The sequence below is a fragment of the Triticum dicoccoides genome, chromosome 1B (assembly GCF_002162155.2).
Source record: "Triticum dicoccoides isolate Atlit2015 ecotype Zavitan chromosome 1B, WEW_v2.0, whole genome shotgun sequence".
Lineage (NCBI taxonomy): Eukaryota > Viridiplantae > Streptophyta > Magnoliopsida > Poales > Poaceae > Triticum > Triticum dicoccoides.
The window spans coordinates 190,513,120-190,538,326 of NC_041381.1; the positions used below are offsets into that span (position 1 = coordinate 190,513,120).

General features: G+C 43.5%; 1 protein-coding gene across 1 annotated transcript; it reads left to right on the forward strand.

The window, feature by feature from the left end:
- Positions 1 to 12,599: 12,599 nt before the first annotated feature.
- On the forward strand, positions 12,600 to 24,646 carry LOC119327669 (uncharacterized protein YGR130C-like). The gene is made up of 18 exons (XM_037600773.1): positions 12,600 to 12,920; positions 13,680 to 13,886; positions 14,055 to 14,150; positions 14,298 to 14,350; positions 16,319 to 16,415; positions 17,206 to 17,279; positions 17,602 to 17,719; positions 18,609 to 18,719; positions 19,223 to 19,299; positions 19,500 to 19,566; positions 20,186 to 20,251; positions 20,898 to 21,005; positions 21,160 to 21,290; positions 21,430 to 21,496; positions 21,585 to 21,652; positions 21,740 to 21,833; positions 23,830 to 23,900; positions 23,992 to 24,646. The coding sequence occupies exons 1-18, from the start codon at positions 12,777 to 12,779 to the stop codon at positions 24,332 to 24,334; spliced, it is 1,992 nt and encodes a 663-aa protein (XP_037456670.1). The 5' UTR covers positions 12,600 to 12,776; the 3' UTR covers positions 24,335 to 24,646.
- Positions 24,647 to 25,207: the final 561 nt, after the last annotated feature.

The window sequence follows — 25,207 nt, forward strand, 5'->3', positions numbered from 1 at the left end:
GAATAACAAAGTCCGTTAAAATAATCGCATTTGCAACCACAACAGGCACATCCTCACAAATACCGACATGTATAGCAGTTGATTTATCAGCCATTTGCAAAGACATTTCAATAGGTGTCAACTTATTCAAATCAAGTCTATGATATAAAGAGAGAGGCATAACACTAACACCGGCTCCAAGATCACATAAAGCAGTTATGGAGCATGGTATAATTGGTACTCCTGGATCTCCAAGTTTCTTTGGTATTCCACCCTTAAAGGTGTAATTAGCAAGCATGGTGGAAATTTCATCTTTCGGTATCTTCCTTTTATTTGTAACAATATCTTTCATGTACTTAGCATAGGGATTCATTTTAAGCATATCAGTCAAACACGTACGCAAAAAGATAAGGTCTAATCATTTCAGCAAAGCGCTCAAAATCCTCATCATCCCTTTTCTTGGATGGCTTAGGAGGAAAAGGCATGGGTTTCTAAACCCATGGTTCTCTTTCTTTACCGTGCATCCTAGCAATGAAGTCTCTCTTATCATAATGTTGATTCTTTGATTGTGGGTTATCAAGATCAACAACAGGTTCAATTTCTACATCATTGTTATTACTAGGTTGAGCATCAACATGAACATCATCATTAACATTATCACTAGGTTCATGTTCATTATCAGATTGTGTTTCAGCATCAAAAACAGAAATATCATTGGGGTTGTCAGGTGTGTCTATAATAGGTTCACTGGAAGCGTGCCAAGTCCTATCATTTTTCTTTTTCTTTTTCTTAGAAGGACTAGGTGCATCAACGTTAGTTCTCTGAGAATCTTGCTCAACTCTCTTAGGATGGACCTCAGGATACAAAGGTTCCTGGATCATTCTACCACCCCTAGTCATAACTCTAACAACATTATCATTTTTCTTATTATTTAATTCATTGAGCAAATCATCTTGTGCTTTAAGTACTTGTTCTACTTGAGTGGTAACCATGGATGCATGTTTACTAATAAGCTTAAGGTCACCTTTAACTCTAGACATATAATCACTTAAGTGTTCAACCATATAAGCATTACATTTCAATTGTCTACCAACATAAGCATCGAAGTTTTCTTGTTTAACAATAAAATTATCGAACTCACCCAAGCATTGGCTAGTAGACTTATAACGAGGAATATCACCTTCATCAAGTCTATAGAGAGAATTTACCTTTACTACCTATGTTGGGTTATTAAGACCATGTATTCCTTCAATAGGTGGTAAATTCTTGACATCTTCAACTCTAATACCTTTTTCTTTCATAGATTTCTTTGCCTCTTGCATATCTTCAGGACTGAGAAATAGTATACCCCTTTTCTTCGAAGTTGACTTCAGAGTTGGTTCAGGAAGTGTCCAATCATTATCATTACTCAATATATTATTCAATGGCAATTCAGCTTGCTCAACAGTTCTTTCCCTGAAAACACAACCAGCGCAACTATCCAGGTGGTCTCTGGAAGCATCAGTTAGTCCATTATAAAAGATATCAAGTATTTCATTTTTCTTGACAGGATGATCGGGCAAAGCATTAAGTAATTGGAGAAGCCTCCCCCAAGCTTGTGGGAGACTCTCTTCTTCAATTTGCACAAAATTATATATTTCCCTTAAGGCAGCTTGTTTCTTATGAGCGGGGAAATATTTAGCAGAGAAGTAATAAATCATATCCTGGGGACTACGCACACAACCAGGAGCGAGAGAATTAAACCATATCTTAGCATCACCCTTTAATGAGAACGGAAATAACTTAAGGATATAGTAATAACGAATTTTTTCCTCATGAGTAAATAGGGTGGCTATATCATTCAATTTAGTAAGATGTGCCACAACAGTTTTAGATTCATAGCCATAAAAAGGATCAGATTCAACCAAAGTAATTAACTCAGGATCGATAGAGAAATCATAATCCTTATCAGAAATATAGATAGGTGAAGTAGCAAAAGCAGGGTCATATTTCATTCTAGCATTCAGCGACTTTTCTTTAAGCTTGGCTAACAGTTTCTTAAGATCATATCTATCTTTGCAAGCAGAAAGGTCTCTAGCAGTTTCTTCATCCATAACATAACCCTCAGGTACATCAGGCAATTCATATCTAGGGGGAGAATCTTCATCATCACTTTCATCAATATTATCAGTTTCAATAATTTCATTCTCTCTAACCCTAGCAAGTTGTTCATCAAGAAAATCATCTAATGGCACAGTATTATCAAGCAGAGAAGTAGTTTCATCATAAGCATCATGCATAGCAGAAGTGGCATCATCAATAACATGCGACATAATCAGAATCAATAGCAGGTGCAGGTGTAGGTGTCGCAAATTTACTCATAACAGAAGGTGAATCAAGTGCAGAGCTAGATGGCAATCCCTTACCTTCCCTCGTAGTTGAGGGGGAAATCTTGGTTCTTTCATCTTTCAAGTTCCTCATAGTGATCAACAGATATAAATCCCAAGTGACTCAAAGAATAGAGCTATGCTCCCTGGCAACGGTGCCAGAAAATAGTCTTGATAACCCACAAGTATAGGGGATCACAACAATTTTTGAGGGTAGAGTATTCAACCCAAATTTATTGATTCGACACAAGGGGAGCCAAAGAATGTTCTCAAGTATTAGCAGTTGAGTTGTCAATTCAACCACACCTGAAAGACTTAATATCTGCAGCAAAGTATTTAGTAGCAAAGTAGTATGGAAGTAACGGTAATGGTGGCAAAAGTAACAGTAGCAGTTTTGTAGCAATCGTAACAGTGGCAACAGAGAAGTAACTAGACAAAGAACAATATGTGAAAAGCTCGTAGGCAATGGATCAATGATGGATAATTACGTCGGATGCAATTCATCATGCAACAATTATAACATAGGGTGACACAGAACTAGCTCCAGTTCATCAATGTAATGTAGGCATGTATTCCGAATATAGTCATACATGCTTATGGAAAAGGACTTGCATGACATCTTTTGTCCTACCCTCCCGTGGCAGCGGGGTCCTATTGGAAACTAAGGAATATTAAGGCCTCCTTTTAACAGAGTACCGGACCAAAGCATTAGCACTTAGTGAATACATGAACTCCTCAAACTACGGTCATCACCGGGAGCGATCCTGATTATTATCACTTCAGGATTGCCGGATCATAACACATACTAGGTGACTATTGACTTGCAAGATAGGATCCAGAACTCACATATATTCATGAAAACATAATAGGTTCAGATCTGAAATCATGGCACTCGGGCCCTAGTGACAAGCATTAAGCATGGCAAAGTCATAACAACATTAATCTTAGAACATAATGGATACTAGGGATCAAACCCTAACAAAACTAACTCGATTATATGGTAAATCTCATCCAACCCATCACCGTCCAAGAAGCCTACAATGAGATTACTCACGCACGGCGGTGAGCATCATGAAATTGGTGATGGAGGATGGTTCATGATGATGATGGCGATGGATTCCCCTCTCCAGAGCCCCGAACAGACTCCAGACCAGCCCTCCTGAGGAAGATTAGGGCTTGGCGGCGGCTCTGTATCGTAAAACGCGATGAATCCTTCTCTCTGATTTTTTTCTCCCCGAAAGTGAATATATGGAGTTGGAGTTGAGGTCGGTGGAGTTCCAGGGGGGCCCACAAGGCAGGGGGCGCACCCTGGGGGGGCGCGTCTTGCACACTCGTGGACAGGGTGTGGGCCCCCTGACATTGATTATTTCACCAATATTTTTTATTAATTCTAAAACGTGTCTCCGTGGATTTTCAGGTCATTCCGGTAACTTTTATTTCTGCACAAAAATAACACCATGGCAGTTTTGCTGAAAACAACGTCAGTCCGGGTTAGTTCCATTCAAATCATGCAAGTTAGAGTCCAAAACAAGGGAAAAAGTGTTTGGAAAAGTAGATACGTTGGAGACGTATCATATATCTACTTAACGAAACATAAGTTTGAAACATTTGAAAAGTTCTAATAATTTCAGAGTGAAGTGAAAAATCATCGTAACAAGAAAATAAAGTTTCTACGATCTGATCGTGGAGGCGAATATTTGGGCTACGAGTTTGGTCTTCATTTGAAACAATGTGGAATAGTTTCGCAACTCACGCCACCTAGAACACCATAGTGTAATGGTGTGTCCGAACATCGTGACTGTATTTTATTGGATATGGTGCGATCTATGATGTCTCTTACTGATTTACCGCTATCATTTTGGGGTTATGCTTTAGAGACGTCCGCATTCACGTTAAATAGGACACCATCGAAATCCATTAAGACGACACCATATGAACTGTGGTTTGACAAGAAACCCAAGTTGCCGTTTCTTAAAGTTTGGGGCTGTGATGCTTATGTGAAAAAGCTTCAACCTGATAAGCTCGAACCCAAATCGGAGAAGTGCGTCTTCATAGGATACCCAAAGGAAACTATTGGGTACACCTTCTATCACAGATCCGAAGGCAAGATATTTGTTGCTAAGAATGGATCCTTTCTAGAGAAGGATTTCTCTCAAAAGAAGTGAGTGGGAGGAAAGTAGAACTTGATGAGGTAATTGTACCTTCTCCCAAATTGGAAAGTAGTTTATCTCTGAAATCAGTTCCAGTGATTCCTACACCAATTAGTGAGGAAGCTAATGATGATGATCATGAAACTTCAGATGAAGTTACTACCGAGCCTAGTAAGTCAACCAGAGTATGGTCCGCACCAGAGTGGTACGGTAATCCTATTCTGGAAGTCATGTTACTAGACCATGATGAATCGATGAACTATGAGGAAGCGATGATGAGCCCAGATTCTGCGGAATGGCTTGAGGCCATGAAATCTGAGATGGGATCCATGTATGAGAACAAAGTGTGGACTTTGGTGGACTTGCCCGATGATTGGCAAGCCATAGAAAATAAATGGATCTTCAAGAAGAAGACTGACGCTGATGGTAATGTTACTGTCTACAAAGCTCGACTTGTTGCGAAAGGTTTTCGACAAGTTCAAGGAGTTGACTACGATGAGGCCTTCTCACCTGTAGCGATGCTTAAGTCTGTCCGAATCATGTTAGCAATTGCCGTGTTTTATGATTATGAAATTTGGCAAATGGATGTCAAAACTGCATTCCTTAATGGATTTCTTAAAGAAGAGTTGTATATGATGCAGCCAGAAGGTTTTGTCGATCCAAAGGGTGCTAACAAAGTGTGCAAGCTCCAGCGATCCATTTATGGACTGGTGCAAGCCTCTCGGAGTTGGAATATACGCTTTGATAATGTGATCAAAGCATATGGTTTTATACATACTTTTGGAGAAGCCTGTATTTACAAGAAAGTGAGTGGGAGCTCTGTAGCATTTCTAATATTATATGTGGATGACATATTGTTGATTGGAAATAATACATAATTTCTGGATAGCATAAAAGGATACTTGAATAAGATTTTTTCAATGAAAGACCTCGGTGAAGTTGCTTACATATTGGGCATCAAGATCTATAGAGATACATCAAGACGCTTAATTGGACTTTCACAAAGCACATACCTTGATAAAGTTTTGAAGAAGTTCAAAATGGATCAGTCACAGAAAGGGTTCTTACCTGTGTTACAAGGGTGTGAAGTTGAGTCAAACTCAATGCCTGACCACTGCAGAAGATAGAGAGAAATTGAAAGTCATTCCCTATGCTTCAGCCATAGGTTCTACCATGTATGCAATGCTGTGTACCAGACCTGATGTGTGCCTTGCTATAAGTATAGTAGGGAGGTACCAAACTAATCCAGGAGTGGATCACTGGACAGCGGTCAAGAACATTCTGAAATACCTGAAAAGGACTAAGGATATGTTTCTCGTTTATGGAGGTGACAAAGAGCTTGTCATAAATGGTTATGTTGATGCAAGCTTTGACACTGATCCGGATGACTCTAAGTCGCAAACCGGATGCGTATTTATATTGAATGGTGGAGCTGTCAGTTGGTGCAGTTCCAAGCAGAGCGTCGTGGCGGGATCTACGTGTGAAGCGGAGTACATAGCTACTTCGGAAGCAGCAAATGTAGGAGTCTGGATGAAGGAGTTCATATCCGATCTAGGTGTAATACCTAGTGCATCGGGTCCAATGAAAATCTTTCGTGACAATACTGGAGCAATTGCCTTGGTAAAGGAATCCAGATTTCACAAGAGAACCAAACACATCAAGAGACGCTTCAATTCCATCCGCGATCAAGTCAAGGAGGGAGATATAGAGATTTGCAAGATACATACGGATCTGAATGTTGCAGACCGTTGACTAAGCCTCTTACATGAGCAAAACATGATCATCACCAAGACTCCATGGGTGTTAGAATCATTACTATGTAACCTAGATTATTGACTCTACTGCAAGTGGGAGACTGAAGGAAATATGCCCTTGAGGCAATAATAAAGTTGTTATTTATATTTCCTTATATCATGATAAATGTTTATTATTCATGCTAGAATTGTATTAACTGGAAACTTAGTACATGTGTGAATACATAGACAAAACATAGTGTCCCTAGTATGCCTCTACTTGACTAGCTCGTTAATCAAAGATGGTTATGTTTCCTAACCATAGACATGTGTTATCATTTGATGAACGGGATCACATCATTAGAGAATGATATGATGGACAAGAACCATCCGTTAGCTTAGCATTATGATCGTTACAGTTTTATTGCTACTCCTTTCTTCATGACTTATACATGTTCCTCTAACTATGAGATTATGCAACTCCCGAATACCGAAGGAACACCTTGTGTGCTATCAAACGTCACAACGTAACTGGGTGATTATAAAGATGCTCTACAAGTGTCTCCGAAGGTGTTTGTTGGGTTGGCATAGATCGAGATTAAGATTTGTCACTCCGTGTATCGGAGAGATATCTCTGGGCCCTCTCGGTAATGCTCATCAGTATAATCCACGAAAGCCATGTGACTAACGAGTTAGTTGCGGGATGAAGCATTACGGAATGAGTAAAGAGACTTGCCAGTAACGAGATTGAACTATGTATGAAGATACTGACGATCGAATCTCGGGCAAGTAACATACCAATGACAAAGGGAACAATGTATGTTGTTGTGCGGTTTGAACGATAAAGATCTTCGTAGAATATGTAGGAGCCAATATGAGCATCCAGGTTCCGCTATTGGTTATTGACCGGAGATGTGTCTCGGTCATGTCTACATAGTTCTCGAACCCGTAGGGTCCGCACCCTTAACATTCGATGACGATTTGTACTATGAGTTATGTGTTTTTGATGACCGAAGTTTGTTTGGAGTCCCGGATGAGATCACGGACATGACGAGGAGTCTCGAAATGGTCGTGAGGTAAGGATTGATACATTGGACGAAGGTATTCGGACACCGAAATGGTTTCAGGACATTTCGGATATTTATCAGGGAACCGAGGGGTTACCGGGACCCCCCGGGGAAGTTATGGGCCTTAATGGGCCATAAGGGAGTAGGAGAGGGCAGCCCGCAGGGTGGCCCCCCCCAAGGGAGTCCGAATTGGACAAGGGGGAGGGGGCGCGACCCCCTCTTCCCCTCTCCCTCTCCCTCTCCTTCCCTATTTCCCCTTCTTGAAATAGGAAAGGGAGACCAACTAGGATTAGGAATCCTAGTTGGACTCCCCCTTGGTGCGCCCCCTCTAGGCTGTCGGCCTCCTCCCTCTCCTCCTTTATATACATGGGCATGGGGCACCCCAAAGACACATCAATTGTTCTCTTTGTCGTGTGCGGTGCCCCCCTCCACAGTTTACTCCTCCGGTCATAGCGTCGTAGTGCTTAGGCGAAGCCTTGCACGAATCACATCATCAACACCGTTGCCATGTCATCATGCTGACGGAACTCTCCCTCGACCCTCTACTGGATCAAGAGTTTGAGGGACGTCATCGAGCTGAACGTGTGCTGAACACGGAGGTGTCGTACATTCGGTACTTGGATCGGTTGGATCGTGAAGACGTTCGACTACATCAACCACGTTAACTAACGCTTCCGCTTTCGGTCTACAAGGGTACGTGGACACACTCTCCCACTCTCATTGCTATGCATCTCCTAGATAGATCTTGCGTCATCATAGGAATTTTTTTGAAATTGCATGCTACGTTCCCCAACACTTTCCACTACTTATGCAGCACAATAACGGGAGTGGCCACCATTTTCCGCCGAGGTTAGCTTCATCTCTTGGCTTGTACTCCCCCCGTCGTTCCATAATGTAGTGCGTATAGATCCAGGCCTGGACACTTGTTAGTTTTTAATATTGACTTGTTGCTTGTAGGTACATATGCCCTTGGCAAGGATCCACACATCATCCCTTTTTGCGTATGGGGCAATGAAATATTCATGAACAAGCATCAAGTGAGGAAACTGATAAGGATTATTAGCAAAAAGATACGAATAGTGGCAAGAAAATTATTTGTTTATGCTCTATCCAACACAATAGTGAGTTGTAGGATGGTAAGTACAAACTTTGCATCTTCCTCTTTTTACTACCCATAATGAGTTGTTAGACAACAATGTCTAAATCTTTTTCGTTCGCAGTGGTTCCCAAAGCAGTTCACTCAAGATTACCTCGCAAAGTACATGATTAGTGGACATGCAATGAAGGTTAAAGTATTTCATCCAAACTACAATGAGCATCGAGAAGTTGTAGTGAAGATAGTGACGGATGGACGGGCAACCATCACAATGGGTTGGCCTAGAGTCGTGCGCGCATTACGCATGAAGGAGGGCATAATATGGGCATTCCGCTTCACCTTCTCCAGCAACCAGAATGACTTTCGCCTCTCTCTTTACAGTCTTTGGTACAACTGTGGTTCATCATTCTTTACTTGGTGCTTTTGTGGTTCTTCAGTATATGTACCTGTGCATTCATGGTTGAACCTATATTTGTAATAAATATGGTTGGATATGAAATAAGTGATTCCCTACTATCAAATTCAAAACATATGATTTTTAAATTAGGGATTACACTGCACACGGTTTGTGAAAGCGAAACGTCTGTGATAGACATGGAGATCAGACACGTTTCTAGGATCTGCTACATGTGCGATCAATCTCCACTGCACACACACGATCAACCAAGAAAAAACGTGTGCGATCAATCTCCACTGCACACACGACCAGGCAAGAAAAAAGTGTGTGATTAACAACAACATCGCACACAGTTCTTTCTTATTAAATGTTTGCGATAGTCACCTTATCACACACGCTTCGAAACTATGGAATGTTTGTGATGTTGTGCGCATCGCAAACGTTTGGTCATAGAAGAACGCGTGCGATAAGTACTTCTTGGATTAACCGTGTGGATGTACATACTAATGGAAACGTATTCCTTGGATGGACTATATGGAATGTACATACGAACAGAAATGTTTAGCAGGGACTGACTGTGTGGGATGTACTTACGATCGGAAACGATTTCGCCTGTATAATTGTATTTTTTAGCACTACCGTACGTAAAACCATACTTGAGCGCTCGCCTGTCACACACGACCTCATTTTGCCGAGTGTCTGCCAGGAGGGCATATCCCCGACGGTTTCTGTGTCATGTCGGGGACCCCCCTATCATTGTCACTCACTTGGCGACGGTTCTGACCGCCGTCGCGGAAAGGGGTTAAAACCTGTTTGTATAGCACCAATGCGTACCAGTGTATGTGAGTTGAGAGAAATCTCTTTGGACTCCGAATGATTACCTGTCATCAGAAGACGTTGTTCTTCGACGCTGAAGGAGATATATTTCGGGCCGACGGGAGTTAGCATTTCTTGCTCCGCAAGGAATGTTACTGTTGTGCTCAAATTCCGACTGTTGGAAATGTGCCATTGGCTGATCTTCATGTCCAATTTGGTCATTTCCCATCAGGGAAGGCTGCGGCTATAAATAGCCACCCCACTCTAACGTTGATCGTTGGCTGCTTCGTGTGAGATTACAAGAAGAATGTGTGAGCACTCTCTGTCCTGAGTGATTTTGAGTTTAAAATCCACCGAGAGAAAACCCTAGAGCCGAAAAAATAGATAGTGGTTTACTATCACTTGAACCCAGGTCCAGTAGCTTCGCCTGTTACTCTTAAGAGCTGCAAACTCCCTAGACGGTTAGGTCTCAAGTTCTTCGGAGACCAAGAGTCATTGTGGTTGTCGAAGAAGTCTGTACAAGTTCGGAGATCGTCTCAAGCATCTACCACGAGTGATCGACACTGATTGACGAATCAGTTGTCGAGGAGAATAGGGCGAAGAGAGTTCATCCTCTATGTTAAATCACAACCCCTCCAACTAGACATAGTCCTTTTGCAGAAGGGCAAACTGGTCTACCAAATTCCTTGTCGCCATCGAGCATCATTGGTTACCTCTGTCCCTCTTTTTACATTTGGACTTTGCTTTATGTTTAACTTCGGTCATGTGATTCTCTTTGATGCATGCTCTAGTTCTCACTCGCTAGTTCTTGATCGCTCACTGTACACCGTTTCTGTTCCTTCCGCTGTTGGGTTCTAAGAGAATTGAAGTTTCCGAAAGAAATTTTAAGGGGCAGTTTGGTTTGAGATAAAGTTTGCCTAAGGTTGCCACATCTAAGGTTATGCAAGTTCGACCAACTTAGGTGGATGTTTGGTTCAAGCCACATATTAAGCAAGCCCCACTAGGGTCCCACATTCCATACACTCAAAAAGTGTGGCAAGATTCCCTTAGGCTTGCCAACTTGTGGCTCTTATTTTAAAGAATTAACCTTAGGCAAGTTTGGCAACATTATATTGTATGGCAAAGTGTGTTATTATTAGGTCTAGAACCAAACTGCCCCTAAATCTCTCATTGACCCCCCACCCTCTGATAGATATACTTTGTTCCTACAATACTTGTAATCTGTAGCGGATCTGCTAGAGATGCTAAGACCTAAATAGGGTTCGGTTGGAAATGCCCTTTTTTTGAAAAGGAGGATAACCCCCGGCCTCTGAATCAGGACGATGCATGCAACCATATATTATTAATAGTGCAAAATCCAGCAGCTGAACACCATCGACATAGACATAAAGCGGAAAACAAACCCTGAGGCCGTATACCTCGCGATAGTACCTCCCCCAGATAGCCACTAATCCCTATGATACAAGACACAACATAAACGAAAAAGATATACAACTCCTAGACTACGCCTCCAAGAAGGGACCGCAGCATGTGCGCTGATGATGGCGAGTCCACCACAAGGTTGAACTCCGAATTCTCGTCCCCAAAGCCAAGGTTCAATCCACCACCTTCAGCATGGACACGACACAGGCACGCGACGACATAGCCTGATCAGAGATCTTGTGTTTCCACCGCAGTGCATAAACTCGTTGCTGAAGCCGTCTGTACCATCCGCCCTTATCCGTCTACCGACACCTCGACAGCCAGATACCTCTGGAGGAGACAACGAAAGACAAAGACGTCCCATACCGCCTTCCTCCCGCTACTGTCGCACCACCTTCGATCCGACAACAACAGGCTAAACATGACACCTCCGCCAGAGCCACCATGCATCACCTGTCGATAGCAGGCATGACTTGACATCTCCATATAAGACGCTCTGCGTAGCATCCGCCGGTAGCACATCCACCGGTAACTTCACCTGCCGGCGACAGGCACCACCCGACAACTCCGAAAGAGGCAAACGTGTCACCTGCCGAGCCGCATCGAACCCGATCTGTTGATGGAGGGGACGTCCCATACCGCCACCAGCCTTAGAAGGCCATCACCACCTCGAGATCCAGACTCCGAATCGCCCACACGATCCAGTGTACGTCGCCTTTGATGAAGAGGGGCCGCCGCCCCGATTTCGGGCGCTACATGGAGCACCCAACATCGCGCCAGCCATTGTCGTCGCCCATACAACAGCAACCGCCGCCACGATCCCGCATCAAGCACCGTCGACGCCGGAGGAAGCTCCGGCCGCCACGCGTGTCCTGCGACATCCCCGACTGCAGGATCCCAAGATTCGCCGCCACCGGCACCGCCACAAGGACCCACCATATGGCCCGTCATCCCCGGCAGAGGGACGCCGCCACCGCCATGTTCGGATCCGGGCCGGAGTCGTCGCCGCCTCCGCCAAGACCGGATCCGGGCCGGACGCCTCCGCCGGCACTGGCCACGCCCAACCCCACCTCCATCCTCTGGCCATCTCACCCCGCACCGCCACAAAACGCCTCCAGCAGGAGCCACCGCGCCGCCATGGATCGAAGAAGAGGCCGCACCTCCGCGGATCTGGCGCCCTTGCCACCTTACAGCCCGGGAAGGAGGAGCAACCCTCTGCTGTTGTCGTCGAACGCACGGGCTCTGCCCAGCGCTGTCCCCCGGCGGCGGCGGAGGGGAAGGAGAGATGGGATTGCGTCGGCTAGGGTGCTAGGGTTGGCCCCCTCGATCGCCCTACAGTTGGAAATGCCCTAGCTAGCAGTTTCAGACGTTGAAAAAAAGTAGTGCGCTATATCACTGCTAATAGCGTGTAGAGAATTGCCTTGCTAAATTGGTCAATGTACAATATCTCGCTAATAGCATATTTTCAGGGCGGCGCTATTTTTGCATAACGCACTATTTTTTTTCCTCGGTTCCGAAAAGGGAAAAAAATGTTAAGCTGGCGACGTCACAACGGAGTAAACCACGCAAAGGGAAGAGTCCAAAACCCAAATCCAGAGGAGCACGTCGCCCTCCTCAGACGCTCGCCGTTGCCTTCACTCCAGTTGAAGTCGTCTCTGCCGTCCTCGTGGTCGGCGCCCGTGCCATCCGAAGCCAGGACTAACTCTAGCCCTAGCGCACACGCGGGAGGAAACAGGAAAGGGGAGCGGAGATGTCGTCGTGGCTGCGCAGTGCGGTGAGCCGGGCGGTGGAGGCCGGCGGCCGCAGCGGCGTTGCCCGTGCCGTCAAGGGATACGCGGACGCCGTCGCGCACCACGCGGGGCAGGCCGTCTCCGACATCCTCCTCGATCGGGGGGTAAGCTCACGGACCTTCCTCGTCCTCCCCCTTCGCCCTCTTCCCTCCCCTCTCCGCCGGCATCCTGTTCGATCTCAACGAATCCAAATTCAGCTTCTTCTGACGACGTGAAGCAAGGGTGGGGATTGCTTGAGGGGTTGTTAATTCGTTACCTCTGCGCGCCAATGTGATGAACTCAGTACACTAGGAATCCAAGCTTTAATTTGTGCCATTGGGCTACCGTCGTTAGTGCCCTAGCTTGTGTTCACCTCGAATTGGGGGCTCAGCAGAGCTATGTGACGAGTACGCGAAACCTGTTGTTTTGTGGGCAAGTCTCGCTGCTGAAGTATCCTTTTTAATGTATTACACAAGGAATATTCATGATTCCTGTGTGTCATTTTCCATACAGAGCGAGTCCAAGGCTTTGCTATTCAAATGTGTTGTCCGTGAAACATCGTCTGACTTAGAGTTACTTTCTTAGGAAATTAGATAAAAGGGGCAAATTAAGAGTATGATTCTTACTCCAGTTTTGTATGTGAAGCATAGTGGTCACAGGTCAGGTTGCAAGCCGAACTCCAACCTGGATACGTTTATATGTTATATTTATATGAGATGATCTTATGTTTAAGCTGCTGTATTGTTCATCTATTCTGTCACACAATAATTGCACATGAAGGAGAAACAAGTAGAGTGAAGACTTTTTGATCTGGTGTAGTATACTGTTGCTGTATGTTCATTCGCCTAGTTTTTTTAAAAGATGTTTGTTATTGTGGTTCGCAGGGCACACAGAGCTTCAAAAGTTTCAAGAAAACAGTAATGCGGTTGGAAGAGGCAGCGGTTTCATGCCGTGGGGGTGAAAGAATTGAATTATTAAGACGTTGGCTGGGAGCATTACAAGACATTGAGGCTGCTCTTGCTAGTTCAGATACAAAGGATCCTGATGTTCATGATTCTGCTGGTGAATTGGATCCTTTAAAACCGCCATTGGTGAGTCTGCGCGTTTCATGTTCATCTTTCTTGTGTATTTGTTTGTTTCACCTAGTTATTTTGAGGTTGGATTTTGTCATCTTTTTTTCTTCTTCTGCACGTATCTTAGTTATATTTTTGACTCCCCTGAGTTTACATATTTCTGTAAACTGAACCTGTTTGGAGCAGACTTTGTTTGTTGATCCTGATATTGAAGGAGCACCTATGAACTTCCGTGATGTGTTCCTGTACAGCCAGGCACTTGAAGATATTACACAGTCCATGGTGAGTTGGCCCAACCTTGCTGCCCTGGTCTCTTGTGTATTAATTATTATCTATTTTAACGATTTCTTTCTTTTCTGAATTGTAGACTGCTATTATTAGTTCTTACTTAGTTTGACGCTGGACAATACTAACCTTTTCTGTAAACAGATTCTTGAAGCTCCATCTGAGGAAGAAGTTTCACTTCTTCTGGAAATTTATGGGTGAGTTGCTTCTAAAATAACTTGCTAATATGTTTCTTCAATGCAATTAAACTTTTCTCAGCCTGCAGAGTTAATTTATCAACATTCTTAAGTGAATCCTCATAAAATGTTACAACACTATTACTGTCCTCCACTCACTTTGAGCTTTGCTATTCTTTGAAATTTTATGACAAAGAACGAAATGGGAGCTTCACATATGCATCCTGTTAGCAACTCCCTACTTCTAATAAACAGCATTTCTGTTGCCTCGTACCATTCCTATGTTGTAGAGTGACAGTTCTGACCTCTTTTCTGGGTCAACTCGTAATGAACTAATGACTGGATTTTTTTATCTCGTCTTCTATTCCAAGTCTGCAATTTGGAGCATCTACAGCCGGATACAGCAAATCCAACCCCTCAAACGCCCACGGATGCGCCCAGTCACGCCTCAAATAATCGATTCCACAACCGGGTACCTCAAATCCATACTATTACATGCAACGTAAACCTAATCTTAAGCGGAGCTCGTCCGGCTCCGCCGTGCCCATGTCCGGCGGCTGGCTGCGCCCCTCAGAGTGTTGTTCCGGTCGCCGGCGAGGTAGAGTAGGACATGGGACACGGACTGGCTCACGGAACTCAAGGCGCTGCCGTCTCCCATGCCCTACTCTTCCTCGTCGGAGCCCGGAACCTTGACGCCGCCGGTAGACGTGAGATCGATGATGGATCCGCCCTGGGAGGAGCCGGCGGCATCCACCACGATGCGGTTGCAGCGCCTGGACTGGTGCACCATACGGGGCGCTGGAGAATGTGACCCCGCCTTGCCAACATCCACCGCCATGAGGGTTGCTGCCGTCTCCCGCGCCTGCTGCCTCGCATGGCGGACATGCCTCGCCATGTTTGCGTCGTACGACACCCATGCGTTCACCTCCTGCTTGGCGCGCTAATGAAGGGGTTGCGCGCCCGCCACCGCGTTTGGACGCCAGACGGACCGCACCGACTTCGGTGAGGCAGCCGCGACACACCTCGTGGCGAATCCATGTGCCATTTGGGCGGATGCAATGGATTCCCGACGGAAGGACTCCGAGCGCTGCCGTCGGGCGGCCTCCTCCCGGGAGCGTTGGGGCGCAAGCCGGACGGTCATCTCCTCCTCGGGGCCACGTGGGATGAGCTCGGGGTCGACGGATCTGGAGGTGTAGGACTCGGATCCGCTGCCCGCCATGCCGGAGAAGGCCGGAGATCGCCGGACGGGAGCTTGGGTGGCGTAGGGGAGTGGCTAGGGTTTGGTACGGGAGCGGATGGGGATGAATATATGTGGGGTAGGGTGGGCCAGCGTGGGCCGGGTCCGACGTGGCGGACGCGCCCGGGCCTCCCCATATCCGCCCCATATTTGGGCTGGATATGACGCCCCATATTTGGGCTGGATATGAGGGGTGTCGGTCAGCCCGGGCGTTTGAGGCCGGTTTGAGGCGCCCGTCTGGGTCGTTTTTTTTGACCGGTCAGTGACTGGTCCGTCCACCCGGGCGTACGAGGGAGGTTTGAGGCGCCCGGCTGTAGATGCTAATGTTGGCTTTGCCTTCTGTCCTAGAGAAGCTAATGAGGTAGCAAATAGTTTAGCTAAGCATTCTTATTGTACTAGATCTTCCTACTCTTGGGATACTATCCCTGACTTTATTCTCTCCGACATTGTAAACGATATAGCCACCATTTGAGGAAAAAAGTCTCTTATTTTCAAAAAAAGGTTTGAGGCGCCCGGCTGTAGATGCTCTTACCATCCAATATAACATTACATGTTCCTTACATTAGGTGCTTTGCTTTCCGCTTGCACTTGAACACTCTTAACTGTTATTTAGTAAAGGTATTCAAAATTTAGTTTTTCTGAGCATTCTGTACAATCTGAGCTACTTGACAGTTCACACATATCTCTTACCCGTGAATGTTTTCTAGTTTACTAAATGCCCCTTTTCTTGCAACTAATGTTGGGTTTCACAGCCTGTGTCTCACTGGTGGGAAAGAAGTCAATAAGGCAATCATGAACAATGTACAAGACTTGGCCAAGGCTTTCTCGAATTACAAAGACGAAGTCCTGGTAACTTCCCAATTGCCTTTAATTACATATATTCTATAAAAGTCACATTGATGTTTAGGAACGGTATTTAGTATTCTGCTACTTGTGTAGTTTTTGTACATTACCATGAGTGTGTCCTAGGGAGAACTTTAGTATCATTTGTTACACCAAGTAGACCCTTCTGAACTGGGCCATTTGGATCTATCGCCATCTGTTACCTTTATACTCCTGAAGTGGCTGAAATTTTTACTGGCAGTGTGTTCTTCTTCAAAACCGCTGTCTAATTTTATTTCAAGAACTAACCGAGTTGGAGACGTTCCTTTCTGTCGCACCATACATGGCTACAGGCATCTCTCTAATATATTCTGGTGGATATTTGAAATTAAATGTGTTCTTCATGAAGACATTTTGGCGAAACTGTAGTGGCCATGCTAAATCCTTTTGGTTGGGTTTCACACTCTGACTGTGTTTACCCCTTGCAATTGGGGAATTGCTTATGCGGTGTCTCTTTACCTAGGCAATACTGCAGAAACCTAAGAAACTACTCCCTCCGTCCCATAACATAAGATGTTATTACAACTGATATACTATTGGTTGTAATAACATCTTATATTATGAGATGGAGGGAGTATTTCATAAGCAAAAACAGATAGCCTTTTGCTAGCAGTTCTTATTTTTGGAAAATATTTTCCAAGGTGTGTATTCTCATATAATTGCGAGGTGAAAAACTAACTGTGATCCACACATTATTAAGCTCTGTAAATAGGAAAATATGCCCAATTCCAGTAATTCATTATATATGTGTGAACAGGTGAAGCGTGAAGAGCTACTTGAATACACGCGGAATGTCATTTCAGGACTTAAGAGAAATGCTGATATTATGAGGTGAACTGCTCATTTACTTAATCTTCTAACTAGCTATCTTGTATTTTGAGTATGTTTTATCTCCAGATGTGTTTTCACTTGTCAGACATTCTAGTTTGTAGTATATTTTTATGCAGAACAACAAAAAAAGTCAAATGGTGTTTGCTTTTTTCTTTGTTTTCTGAAGTAACGACACCTGCAGTAGAAACCAAACTCATGTGATGCCTCTACCGAATCTTCAAGATGTCAAATATTGTGTATCATACTTTTAGATACGTGGTGCTTTTATTTATGATCTCTTGCTATATTAGCTTCTTAGTTTGCACCTTGTATTTAATTTCAGGATAGATGCTGAAACCCTTGAATTGTGGAGAAAATTAGATGGGAAGGAGAAATCACGGTCCCAATCAACTGAAGGTCAAGATAAAGCATCCGAGAAGATTGCTGTTGCCAATATCGAGGTGTTACATAATCATATATATTATTACTTTGTGCTTGCTTCCCTTTCTATTTGTCATGGTTTGTTAGCTAGTGTCTAGACTTATAGCTAGATGTACTAAAGGGCTTTTGCATTGATGATTTCCTATCTGGCTTGGGAATTTATTTTGTATCAGTTGCACTGATGGCTTTGTAATCGATTAATTCGAATTGCAAATATTTCATTTCACAGAAGTTTCAAAACGTTTTTTGCCTTGATAAATATATGGCCCTGTGCTTATCTCCATGTTCAAAAATATATTTCATTCTGGGGCATGGGCATGGTCTCCCATATGTAAGTTTGGCCATCATATTAAATAACTTTTATGGTTACATGTTTGCATAAAAATTATACAAAGGTAGTACTTAATGAAGTACATTTCATAACAAATTTATTGTATAAAAGAGCAGCCCGGTGCACGTAGCTCCCGCTTGCACAGGGTCCAGGGAAGGGTCCGACCACTTTGGGTCTTCTGTATGCAGTCTTTCCCTACATTTCTGCAAGAGGCTGTTTCCGTACATAACAAATTTATTGTATCATCCTGCAAAAAATGCCATCATCTCACACCATCAGTCTAAATAGCAATTTACGGTCGAAGTTAGGAAAGTTTGACTTCACTCATTCTAAAGATCAATTTCATAAAGGAGGGGCTATGTTTTTGTCTGATTAGATATACATTCTTATGCATATGACAAATGTCCTGCATAATTCCGGTCATTTGTCTTTTCCCTCCTTAATGTACATGTGCACTGAATCTATTTACTATTGACCAATATATTTTCCATTTTTTGTCAATCCATTTTATCTTGTTCTGGTGATATTTCTTGTTAAGGCTTGCGAAGATGGTAACTGTGTTTTTTGTTTTTCTCCAGGCCTTAAAAGAAGCACTTACTGAAGTCCGCTTTTGCTCTAGAGTGGAAGAACTTCTACTGAAGAAGAAGTCGATTGCTCCTGGAGATTCCATGGAGATTCATTCTCAGAAGGTATTATTAGGTTGTATGTTTAAAACTTTTTTGATATTGTCAGTCCACATCTAATAGAATTCCTTCAAATGCAAATAAATATTGATGTGAAACAGTACGTCACTTCCCTACACTTAAGCTATTTTCTGGTAAAGTAATTTAAGTTTCCGAACACAAAACTGTAAATTCAATACCTTAAGGAAGGAAGTTTTAGCTTATTGAGTTATGACGCCTTACATTCCTTAAATTGTTATTGCGATAGTCCCTACTTTTAATGAGATAGTCGATAGACTTACATAAGAATGATAAAATAGTTCTACCACGATAAAGTTTGGCAAGTAAGATTTGTGTCGCTCAAAACTGTGTGTTATTTACCTTTTGGTGACTAGTGATAACCATGTAAGCTTTTCAGCTTTAACTTCAAGTAGCTTTTTCAGTAGCTTCATAATGAATTCTGCAACCTGCAGATCGATAAGTTAAAGGTCCTGTCATAAAACTCTTACCATCTTTACAAAACCTTGCAGGTTGATAAGTTAAAGGTCCTGTCAGATTCCCTTTCTACTTCATCCTCCAAAGCAGAGCAGCGTATTATGGACCACAGGTTTTATTTCTGAGAATATTTTTTGCTTTATAGTTTCATGAAAAAATATATTTTATTTTATGGAAGACATTTGCCATGATAGTCATTCTCATTTGTATAGTAATAATACAGATTTATGCTTCTTCATGGATATGTTCCTGTTCTGTTTTTGTTGGAATTTTTTTGTCTAGTATCATATCTTAATTTTGTTCTTATACCAGGCGTCAGAAAGAAGATGCTCTGAACTTTCGTGTGAAAAAGGAGAATGAGGTGAATGCGGCTGAGAAGGTAAGTTTGCTAGATTGTATGCATTCATGCAAATCGGTGTAATTTGGAGACTTCAATTTCACGAATTAATAGAAATGTGTGCCCATTTTGAAACTTGAAATCACTCATTTGGTTCAGTAGGGAACTCCCCACATCTAGTGATCTGGATGTTTGTTTTCCTCTGTAACCCCTACAGAATTCCTGTGACCCAAATAGGATAAATACAGTCAGCTTATTTTGTCAGTTGTCAACTGCTAAATAGTATCTGTAGTTAGGAAACTTAGGATACATATCTGTGTCTGTACACCTATATTTGAAGCTTCCTATTTCCTAAAGCTTGCATATTATGGAGTCGGTCATGCTTGTTTAGTATGGGCCCCTCAGAACACAAATCTCTGACTGTTTTTATGTTAATGTTTCGTTGCACATATTCTAATGTCTGCATTGATATGCAAATATGCTACTCCCTCTGTTCACAAATGTAAGACGTTTTTTCAGTTTAAATTAAACTGCAAAAACATCTTACATTTGTGAACAGAGGGACTACAAAAAAATATGCATATGGAAGTGCTCCTTTATGTCTTCCCCCCTGCTTACCGTGTCATCTTTGATGTTATTTTATTTTTATGTCCGGATAAAGGGATTGCTTGCTGAGATTACTGAATTGGAGAAGCAAAGAGATGATCTTGAGGTTCAGTTGAAAAAGGTACCTTTTCCGCTCCTAGGAGATATATTTTGATGGGGCCTTGCAGATTTTAATTGCATGCACCCCTATCGGCCTAATCCGAGTTCAGATCTTGTACATATATTTGTGGTATAACCCCACAAGTTGCTTGAAATTCGATGGAGTAACTTCTCTGTTGATCTTATTATAATTGTTCATTGGTAAGCTTAAACTGTCAATGCAGTAATGAGGCCCGAGACAAGATTATCTTCCAGTATGCAAAGAGTGCAAGATGCAATGGAGTAAGGCTATGGGTATCTGACTGAGTGACTGGTGACACAAAATAGTTGATAATTTGGCCTAAAACAATGAGTCATGTATTTGCTTGTCGTCTGACCAACTGATCCGAAAAAAGAGACATAAAAAACTGCTACATGTAGAGATATATCCATAAGATGATAAATTGAAATAGGAAATCCAATTAGTATCCACCATTATGCACCTACCCCTCGTTTAAATCAAAGCATTAATAATCTACTAATATCATTCTGTTACACTTGCTTGAGAAGTTTATGTGTTGTTTCTATAACATATTAACATGTGCTGTGAAATTTTAGACTTCAGCAGCCCCACACCATCTTCAGAATATTCTTTGAGTTATGTTTGTGAAGATATTTCTCATTGGCAGGTCAATATATCAATTAATGCTGCTGCTGTGCGGCTCAAGACAACCAGGGAAGAGAGAGACCAATTTGATGAAGCGAACAACCAGATCATATTTAGTTTAAAAACGAAGGTGCTGATACTTTCCTGTTTTGTAGCAGATTCAGCTTTACTGAACTGCATTCAACATTCTTTTTGTCATACTGCTTATCTTCTCTTTAGCTTCGTTTTAGCATATTTTGTACTCAAGATGGTGCTTAACTTGTTTCCTATCCGCACCAACTCAGGAGGATGACCTCTCGAAATCCATTGCCACGTGTAATGTGGAAGCAAATGTGGTAAAGACCTGGATCAATTTCCTCGAGGATACCTGGCAGCTACAGTCCTCATATAATGAACAGAAGGAAAAGAAAACAAGGTATGTAGCACTTGTTGCTGTACCCTGATTGCTTCTTTTATATGATGCTTCTCCTTCTCATGTGGAAGTTCTAGTTAGAAAATGTTCTTCTATGTAATCTATTGTGCATGAATGTCGTAATATGCTATGGCCTTTACAGTGATGAATTGGAGAGATGTGTGAGAGATTTTCTGAAGTTGACCAAACATCATCTTTCAGCCTTCAAGGTAAGTCTTTTTGTCTACCATATCATTCATGCTCCTGGATATGTGTCTCCATGTTGTTTATGTCATCTGCAAATTTTGTATTCATCAGGAAGTCCTAAGCCCATCTATTGAAAGTATCCAAACATATGTGGATAATTTGGCGGCCTTGAACTCAAGGTACTTCAATCACTTTATTCTCTATTTCTGGTACATGTACTTGAGGTGCCAATTGACTTCATATTTATGGTTGGACTTCTCTTGTAGGGAGGAGACAAAAGAGCATGAAGATGATGAAGCATCAGAGAAGACAAACCCACGTAAATCCCTTGAGGAGGAATATTTGGAAACTGAAAAGAAGGTTCGACTCAGCAACTTAGCTTGGTTTTACACACACAAACGCACACAAAAGAAAAACTCGAACTGGTAGGAGAGCTGCTCTTCATTATATTACGAGAATATTACAAAACAGAACAGACCCAGAAAGGGTCCCAACACTCACACATAACACCCACTGAACACACTTACCACCCAAAATATATAAAAAAAACACCAGACAGGATTACAGGCGTGCGAGGACAAATCAAACAAACGACCACCAGACCAAACAAAGATCACAACCAAAGAGACTCCAACCAAGGCACCAGCAGAACACCAAAGAGTGGATTCCTCTCATATCTCTTGGGCAAGCTGACTGACGCTAGGATTCCTACCCTTGAAAATACAACCATTATGGTCTTTCCAAAGGAACCAGGCAACTAGCATATGACCAAGGAGTGGAATCCCTTTCGCCAATGAGAATCAACTAATAGCGTCGCCTTAAAGGGCAGCCCGGTGCATGTAGCTCCCGCTTGCGCAGGGTCCGGGGAAGGGTCCGACCACTTTGGGTCTATAGTACGCAGCCTTTCCCTACATTTCTGTAAGAGGCTGTTTCCAGGACTTGAACCCGTGACCTCTTGGTCACAAGGCAGCAGCTTTAATAGCGTCGCCTTAAACCACAAATTTTGGAAGGAAAAATGATTTTGGCCAACACATGCCACCTGGGCCAAGCCAATTAACTGTAGGGTGTCCACCCAAACTTGTGCAGCGAAGACACAGTCGACCAGCAAATGAGTAATGGTCTCATCCACCTGATCAGAGCGGGCATCTTGTGGGTTGAGGCAGACCTTGGTGTTCAAGACAATCAGAAGTCCAGCATCGGTGAAGGCAAGCTAACCAAATGGAATATTTTGCTTTGGGTGGGATGCCCAATATTTCCTAAGTCTTTGCCAAGGTTTAAACGTAGTGCTGCCTTCAGATTTCCTAAGCCGGCCTGGAGGAGAAGGTGCCTGATGCGAAGGCTGACCATATGGGTTTGTCTTCCACATCGTCTTGTAATTCCACTCCTTCAAAATCTGAATGAAATCCTCCAGAGCTTGGACTGTAACAGTCCATCTGATATCTCTAATCCAAGTATTATCCAACAAAGCCTCTCTGACAGTCCTTTTTTTTTTTGAAATCATTGACAGTCCTCTTCTTAGTAATACGTTTGGAAATCAAACAAAAATATTAGGTGCAAGATTCTTCAAAGACCGACCCAATAACCACCTGTCAGTCCAAATTTAGTATTTTTCCGTTACCGAGTCAGTCTTGACCGAGCTAGAGAACATTGCTGCTGCGTAACTAGGTACTGATGTGTCAAAAACAGCCCAAGACCGGTCAGGTTCAGTCTTCTGGATCTAAAAACATTTCATTCTTAGAGCCCAGCTGAGAATTCCTAAATTGTGTATGCCCAGGCCACACAACTCCTTAGGTCTGTACTCGCAAAAAATAAATAAAAATCCTTAGGTCTGCACACCTTAACTCACAGTGTCCGTCATTAAATTATCATGCCCCTTCCACCAAAAAGCCCGCCTTCTCTCGTCGATTGCCTTGATCAACCAGCGAGGAACATCCATAGCCAGCAACAAATATATTGGGATGAATGTGGGAACGGCCTTAACAAGCACCGCTCTACCAGCAGGGTGAATGAGAGCAGCTTTCCGGTGGAAGCCGATCGGTGGCCTTGTCTACCCAGGGTAGAAGGGCCGCCTTGGTTAGCTTCTTGACAGAGAGAGGAAGACCAAGATGTGTGCAAGGAAAATTTACAATAGAACAAGGCAATATCTGTTGGAGCACAGTGATAATTTGCAAAATTCAAATCCTGTTTTGCTTTTACCAGTTGATTTCTTGCGTGTTCTTTTGCATATATCTTACACAATATTGTTGAAAATGGTTGAAGCAGGCTCCTAAGTGATACTGTCATTTGCCAGCAAAGTATTCGATATTTTATTTTGTTTTACTGTAACTGGCTGATGACAGTGAACAAATATTTCCAGATTATCATTGCTTTCAGCATCGCAGACCACATAAAGAAGTTGTTCTATTCAGAGCATGGGGCTAACTCCAGGTATTGCCGGCTATTCTCACCTTGATGAATATTTTTCTAATCTGCATCCACCCTTTGGAATGGGAAGACTGAACTTCAAGTATTTGTTCAGGAGAGATGACCCAGAGGTGAAGAGCCTAATTGACGAGATCGAGAAACTGAGGGAAGCATTTGAATCTATAGAAAGGCCAACACTAAGCATCGAAGACCACAAATCAAAGCCACTGCCTGAGGAAAGATCTGAGTTGAGCCCTTCGCCTATCCAAGCACCTGTTACCCCCAAAGCCGCACACGTCGACTCCCCAAAATCTCCCATGAAGCCTGAGCAGCAGCATCAGCTGGATCCTGATTCTGAATTTGCAAACCTGGGAGCAGACTTTGGGAAGGACGGCAAAGATTACTCAGCCGAGGAGATCAGCGGGTGGGAGTTTGACGAGCTCGAAGAGGAGAGCTGAATGCTGACACAGCGTCCGAACCCGGCAACCAAAAACTACTTAGATTCGGTTTCCCGCACTGACATGCATCTCCAGTTCCGAAGCGCCAGGGAAATGTGCACCGTTGGATGTATATAGGTGTCGTTCGATTGCACTGTCGCTGCCCGTGGACAATTGACCTGTAACCTTGGCAAGGCAGTTGCTATTTGTTTGTTCTTGCCAATGACCATGTTGCGTATTACATGTGTACTGATCAGTACTGAACAGCACTGTTGTAAAACTTGCAAGTTTGGACTTTCTTTAAATATATACACATACATTGGGATTCAGATATATTAGTAAACAATTGCAGTTCTTTCTTTGTTGCCGAACTCATCCACCCCCTTGGATGGTGTTCAGATTGATGGCATATTATCGTACAAAGCCTGATGCTGTACCTAGCTGGCAAGTTGAAACAGATAGCGACACTACCCATCCCATTATGATGTTATCTAAACTATCTCGTCTGCATGCAATTCTTGCAACACGGCCTGAAAGCTACCCGGGTTGGTGTGCTAATGCTACCGCCGCGGCCGGCCAGCCCGCCCGCCCAAACAAAGCTCTGCTGCCCGTGCATTCCCACCTCCTACGCCGCGACGCCCCGGGAGAAATATACGAGAATGGAAAGCGCTGTCCAGCACATGGCACCGGCCTTAGCTAGTGACCGAAGGCGTCGATGCGGTCGCGAGGACGATCGGTCCCGCGCCGCATGCTGACGTGCTCGACAGAATGCTCATGGGCGATGGTGTGCCGCGGACGTGGTGAGCCGTGCGCTTGGCGCTCGACGAAATGGCATGTCAGGGCGAGGCGAGGACTTTTTTACTGTTTTGACCCGGTCGCTTAAGTTTAGCACGA